This window comes from Leuresthes tenuis, unplaced genomic scaffold (genome assembly GCF_036924035.1).
Source record: "Leuresthes tenuis unplaced genomic scaffold, fLeuTen1.0.hap1 SCAF_5, whole genome shotgun sequence".
In the NCBI taxonomy this organism is placed as follows: Eukaryota; Metazoa; Chordata; class Actinopteri; order Atheriniformes; family Atherinopsidae; genus Leuresthes; species Leuresthes tenuis.
Window position 1 is genome coordinate 28,610,970 of NW_027325359.1, and position 6,995 is coordinate 28,617,964.

Genomic DNA, 6,995 nt, shown 5'->3' on the forward strand with positions numbered 1-6,995 from the left:
TTTTTTTTCCCATTTCACTCAATTCAACTGATTTCTTTTTAATAATAAAACAATCTGGACAAAAAATATCTTAAATATACGGTCACTGCTTTATTGAACTCATGATTCAACACCTAAATCACAGATCTTTGTGAATTTTTATACAAAGAGAAATCAATCCGAGTATGGGAGTACAATCTTGAACAGTGAAACAAAAAGTCACAGGTTCTGCATGTGAAGACAAATGGGGATGCTTTTTTGCTTGATAGAACCATAATCCAACTTCTTCAGTCATATCATACAGTTGAACAGAGGTAATAGCAAAGAGGAAATTGATCTTCAGGTTATGGCATAACTCAAACGGTTGGGATCAATGTGACTGACAGATTGTTCATATCATCGTCTCTGGTTCACTCCTGTGAGGTTCTTCAGCTGTGAAAAGGAGACAGTCATGAGGTCCATATTAATCCTAAAATGCACAGGTTATGTTCAAACATCAACACACCTCAGCTAACCGGTGACACACCACCTTTCCTAGAGATAGAAAGAGCAGCTAATAAAATCATATTTGTAATAAACTTGGAGAAAAAAAAAAAAAGACGTTTTAGTCAAAAATATTTTCCCTGAATGGATGAAAAAGTGCAGATTGACATATTTTATGTTTCTATTATCTAATTTTCTACAAGAAAATTCTGGAGTAAATTCATGGTTTAAAGTAGGGGTGGGCGATATGACGATATTAAATCGTCATTAAATCGTGAACGATTCCAACGTGAAGACGATACGTAACGATCTGTCAAACTGCAGAGATCGTGGGATCGTCTAGGGCACATTCTATAAATTGCAGTTCTATGCTGAAGCACTGACGCACCAGACGTATTACGTCGTCAACCTGACCGACCAATCACCCGCCTTTGTGTGTGTAGCAGTAGCCGCATGGAGAGCCATGGCTGAAAGCCAAACAGAGGAGTCGGTCCTAAAAAAAAATTCCACCTCCATCATATGGAACTGGTTTGGATTTTCCGCAACTGATCAAACGCAAGCAAATGTAATTTGCAAAGTTTGGACAGAAACGGTTCGTACGTTGGGGGGCAACACGGCGAACCTGTTCAATCACTTGAAGAGAAAGCATCCCAAACAGTATGCTGAGAGCCAAACAGCGAGGGGCCCGGCGGCACCGCAGGCGGAGGCAGCAGCTAGCGTAAGACCAAAACAACATTAACACAGGCATTTGACAAAGGCACTCCGTATGACAAGTCAAGCAAGTGATAGAAAGAGGTAACAGAAGCAGCTACCTTTTATCTTACAAAAGATATGGTACAGTTCAAGTCGGTAGAAAAGGAAGGGGTTCGAACGTCTGCTTCAAGTAGTTGACCCGCGGTACGAGCTGCCCAGCCGAAAATACTTCTGCAACTATGTCTGTTTTTCACTTTTCAATTTAAGATTGTGATCAAAATCGATATCGTCATTTTATTTTAAAAAAATCGTGATATAATATTTTTGCCATATCGCCCACCCCTAGTTTAAAGGCACAACGCAGACAAAAAGCAGTTTAATTACACAACGATGCAGCTCTCCGAGCCTTAATATACAGATGAGTTGTTTTTCAGATGAAACAGTTCTGGCTCTGGACAAACTAATGACTTCTAGAGTTTTCATCAGCGTGAGAAAACTTCAAACTGGAAAATTTACCTGAAAAACTACTTGTTGAGGCAGCTGAATCAACTAAAAGAAGCTCGCAAATTAAAACAAACTTTAAGTAGGATAAAATAACAAAACTGGACATATTCTGACTGTTGTGCCATTGAGAGTCCCGATGATCAGACCATGAAAAGCAGAATTTAACCCCTTGTTTGTCAGCATTTGCTCAAACCCTCCATCAGAGAAAAGGCTGTGCTGCATTAATCCTGACAACCAGATGCTGTTTCATGGTACAGAGAGCAAAAAAGACATAAATGTGTCTGCGTTTGGGCCACATCAGGAGTGCTGAAGCTTGGAAACATGAGAAACGAGCAGGGCTGTGTGCTTTGAGGACCCTGGTTGGGAAACACTGCTCCAGGGGGCCACTTATGCTCTATTTCCGATGTATTCACAATGCAGAGCTGCTAACACGCACTGACAATGATGATCATGTGTCTCACAGCCAGTTACAACCTTGCATTGTCACGCATGCACAAAGTATAAGAGAGACCTCACGCTGCTCCTGCTCACGGTATTAAACACTTCAAAGCAACTTAAACTGAAAAAAGGAGAAAGGAAACAACAGTTTCCAAATCATTTGAATCTCTGACATCATATCGTTGTTGGAGAAAATCAGAGGAACACAGGGAAGCCGAGTGCTTCATTAAAAACTCAGATATTCAATATAAATGATGATAATGTACTCACTGTAACAGCAGCTCCCATAAGCCCCTGCACGACAGCTTCACCCGTTGATTGCACCTATACAACAAAGAGCCACAAACGTTATAACACCTTATCTGAGGACTGCGTCTCCCCAGTTCTGTTTCCACTCCCCTCTTTGTTGTGTTCGATTCAACAAAAGCATCTTTGTCTTTATTTCCATACCCAGGAACAGGCGTGTGGGAATTAAATTAAATGTTATGTCAGAGGTGTGGATCAAAAGGCATCTATAAGAGCTCCTTAAAGGCCAGACTTCATTTATTCACCTCTTTAATGGTCTCTACCTGTTTGGCTGAGCTGGCCATATTGACTACATCCTGAATGCGGTTTTCAAGGAAGCTCCAGGTGTCCTGGTAGTCTGGAGAAGAATCCTGAATCATCACCAGTTCTGTTGTATTATAGATGCCTGTCAGCACCGCCCGCTTAGTGTACCAGTTCATCTGCAAAAGAGACGAGTCGGACAGAGAGTCAGCGTGGAATCACATTTAGATAAAAAAAAAAAAAACAGACAGCCCTATGGAAAATACACAGAAGATCGTATAATAACATCATAATAAATCAGAGAGGACTCAACTTCTAAGCAAAAATACATAAACTGCAGGTCATGTAGTGCTTTTATACAACTATACAGTCTCAAAAACATAAATATTTGAAAGCAACAGGTTAACGTTGAACAAATAAAGGCAAAAGCTTGGTGTTAAAAGCTTGGACAGCTACAAAAGAAACTACAGGACAAATAAAATTAACTGTCCTTCGCTGTGCTCAGCTGCTGTCTGAAGTACCTGGAGGTAACTTTAGTACTTGTATCAATCAATCTATTTATCAATTTATGTATTCTATTTCAAACTTTACATCTTAAGTGATACCTGCCAGCCAATCAGAGAAAAGTATCCTCTGAGGTCACAGTAAGTCAGGTGTTAGCGGGTGAAATAGGTTCACAGTAGCACATATGCATTCATCTGCGTTCCTCTTATCCCACACAGAGTGAAGGATTTTGGGTATTTAGCCGTCTTAACATGCAGTGATCCCAGCGTGAAGCACGTGGAAGTGACACGTAGTTCGTGTGACCGATTGGTCAAGAGTATGAAAGACGAAAAAGAAAAAATAAGAAAAGCTGCAAAAAAAACATTGTTAATCATTTTTAAACACTAGTGTCACTCAACAACAGGGGAGATCTTTGTTTATCATAATTTCTGTCTTTCTCAGGGAAGAGCAAAGTGCAAACAACAGCACCTACGCAAGCAAGAGAAGCCCATATTTCTGAGACTGCCCCCTGGTGGCTGCAACACGCTGCAACAGTTAGGCAAACGCGTGTTTGCGAAGCACCAGCGCAGAGCGTGCTGGAACCATGCCTGGACCCTGACCTGGGACGTGGCAGGTCGGATATTGCGAGGGTGGTGATGAAAGGGGGACAGGAAAGTATGAGCAGAAGAAGGGGGGGATCGAGGGTGATAAGTTCCACTCACATCTGTGGATCGATCTCCAGCGTAGTACCAGATGTCGTCCACCAGGGTGGACAGGTGCTTCAGGCTGTCGGGGATGTTGTGAGGAAGGAGCAGGATGCTCATCGCCTGAGGACACGAACATAAAGTCAAGACCAAATTAAGTAACCGTGACCTTTGAGGACAGAAACCCACTCATTTCTGCTGTGAGTCGTCAACTTGACCTGTGGCCATGTTTCCATGTAAGGGATGTACATCCGCAGCCTGGTCTCTACAGCATCTCTGAGAAACTCAGCGGTCTTCTTTTTTCTGCAACACAGTGATTAAAAAAAAAGAAAAACTAAACTTGCTAAACGTAGCAAAAATAAAGGCACTCTGAGTTATTCATAAGCAGGTGACTTTAATGAAGAAAGATTAGTTTATAGGAGTAAACAAGACTTTAAGACCAGCAGAAGTTTTTTTCTTTCTAAAGAGAGACCTGTCCTCTATCTAAACACAAAAAGAGAAATATCACCCGTATAATATTAGAACAGAGCATGTTTTCAGGTACTGCTTTATATGAATGTGTGATGTTAAGTCTGCCTCTGAGGCCGTGCATACGTACTCGGCCTGGCCCAGCTGGACCTGATTGTGTTGTTCTGCGAGGATATCCGTCAGCTGTGAGTTGCACTGGGCGATGAAATGTAGGACCAGGTCTCCTCCTCCGTTGTAGAACATACCAGCAGAAGCAGAGGACAAACCCAGAGACTGAAACCAACACAACAACAACAAAAAACATGAACAAACTAATGCTCATTACAAACAATCCAAAACCTCTAAATCACAGCTCTGCTACTCGTTTAGTTTCCTTTTGCACATACCTACAGTTTTAATCCATGAACATCCACATTCACCTTTGACTTAAACCAATTTTGCCAACAGCCAGCTGTGGAAAACATCTGGAGTGTCAGTGAATGTTTGTCTCTCATCTCTTTGGGGACCATATTGGACTCCATCAACGCCTTTTTGGGCCGATCAAAGTGCTGGATAGTCATCGAGTACAGTACCAAATGATCGCCGCAGCAAGTTGATGTTAACAGAGTTATTTTTCTATCCATGAAGCTTAATGAAAGCAAAAAAATGGGCAAAACCATCTCTAGGATGTGTAAATGCAGGTTTTTTTTTTTTGTTTTTTTTTGTCTAAATACTTTAAAACACGTCTAACTGAGCTAAAACTATGCTGGATATTAAACAAAGAACTAACAACAAGCGTGCATCACATAAACATAATTTTATTTATGTTTTTTACCCTATTAAGTAATGTAAAGACTCCCACTCTGTTCTACATCTACTAGTATACTATTTCATATATATACTATTTCATGCACTTAGGAGGCGGCAGCTGGAGGTCGTTTCTGTGGTGTGTTCAAGTGCACGTGAGAAAGACTGCTGACTGACCTCGGCACCGGCAGCGATGGCCTCCATGGACCAGCCGTGCAGCGGGACAAACTCCAGAGCGGCGGTCAGGACTCGAGCCTGCAGCTGCTCCTCCGTCTCATAGTCTTCGTCCTGCTCTTCGCTTTTATTTTTAGGAGAATTAAGCAGAAGGAGGGAAGCGTGAGATTAGTTCGTCTTAATCAGGAGAAGGGAACAGACATCTTGCACAGAGCAACAAACTTCTCTGAACTATTTCCTGTAGACTGACCCAGTGGTTGTCTCCTCTGCTGCTGGGTCAGAGTCATGCTGGGAAGCTGCCTCTGTGTCCTGTTCAGATGTGTGAGCCTGGTAGTGCTCATGGTAGGTTGTGGATGATGATGTTGATGAGGAAGAGGAGGGTTTGTCAGATTTGGACTCGTCCTGCAGCCTCAGCGCTGCACAGTGGAAGCCTCGTCTCAGGCTGCTGCACTGAGGGTTCGTTGCTGTTGGTGGAGCCACCACTGGGGAGGGAAAGATTCAGATCAGCTTCTAAAAGACTGAGGTGGGACTGTTGGATGGATGACTGTTGAAAAGGGGATTTAATTTGGAGAGAATGTGACCAAACTTCACACATTTTAACTTAAAGTCAATAACTTGTGGTATCTCACTGATCAAGAGAGATGGGATTTTGTACCTTTTGCGTTTTGGCCTGTGATGATAATTTGTGGATAAACATCTGATGGTTTAAGCAGTTTGTGATGAACTCAAAATTTGTCTGAATATTAAACGTTTGCCTGGTTGCGCTCTAACGTTGTTGCTGCCATCTTGGTGAGGAACTTTTCTGAAACTGTTTTAATCTCAATGCAACTTTTCCTTAGTTAAAAAAAGGACCTGATGTATGATGTATCTAAATAACTTTGGAATGGTAGAAAATATAGCTGGTTCTGAACACATCATGGGTCGTTAAGGTCGTTAGCTGTTCTACCAAAAAAAAACCAGAAAAAGTATTGATTTATTCTGCTTAGTTAGACAATGTGTAAATTAATTTATAGATGGAGCATTAACAACAAAAGAAATACAAAAGCAAAATAACAAAAAGCTCCCTGCAGTTTCATTTGTGGAAGGCATAATCTCTAAAGAACAAAGAAATTCAGGTTACACACGTGCATGTGGTACATTGTATGGTTTCTCGGGCTGCAGAAGACTTATACAAAGCTATATATAGCCTATTTAGGAGAAACACTGTCAGCTTGCATAACTGCACAGAAAACGCCCCCCAGCTGCAGGAACTTACATGTTTACCAGGCAATGCACCTCTAAGGAATGAGCTCTGAACCATCAGATGAGTCCAACAGCAACTAGCACCCACCTTATGTTTCAGTTTGTAAAGCTACAGCCAACTTAATGTCCATTAATTCTGTCCTTCATGATCACCTTCTATGAAGTGACTTTGGCACTGGTAGCCAACGTCAACACCGGCCCGTTTCCAAATCACGGGACCAAAAACTAAAAGACTGGACGGTACGCGATTTTTTGTCCACAGACTGTCAGTTGTTAAAACCAAGCGACAACAAAAACAATGAGCCCGTCTTACCACTGCTCAGGCCCCTGAGGACCCTTCCAGCCCGCAGACCTCTTAGTAACGCCGCCATATCCAGCTGAACCAAGAGGTTCCCAGCTGCGTCACTTGAACGCGACTCGGTGAGATAACGGAAGTTAGGTTAGCTAAACTGGGCCTAAGAAAGCAAGAGCACCATCTTAAAACATTTTGCCTAA

General features: G+C 42.1%; 1 protein-coding gene across 2 annotated transcripts; it reads right to left on the reverse strand.

Moving 5' to 3' along the window:
• Window positions 1–70: 70 nt before the first annotated feature.
• coq9 (coenzyme Q9 homolog (S. cerevisiae)) lies at window positions 71–6,917 on the reverse strand. Of its 2 annotated transcripts, none has more exons than XM_072386567.1 (9): window positions 6,814–6,917; window positions 5,509–5,740; window positions 5,262–5,382; window positions 4,429–4,571; window positions 4,049–4,133; window positions 3,849–3,953; window positions 2,667–2,822; window positions 2,368–2,421; window positions 71–411 (listed from the first exon to the last, which is right to left on the reverse strand). In XM_072386567.1, exons 1-9 carry the CDS (start codon window positions 6,869–6,871, stop codon window positions 376–378), a joined length of 990 nt encoding a protein of 329 aa, XP_072242668.1. In that variant the 5' UTR covers window positions 6,872–6,917; the 3' UTR covers window positions 71–375. The 2 variants fall into 2 exon arrangements, with proteins under 2 accessions (XP_072242668.1, XP_072242667.1); XM_072386566.1 differs by having other exon boundaries at window positions 2,649–2,822.
• Between the last annotated feature and the right edge of the window lie 78 nt (window positions 6,918–6,995).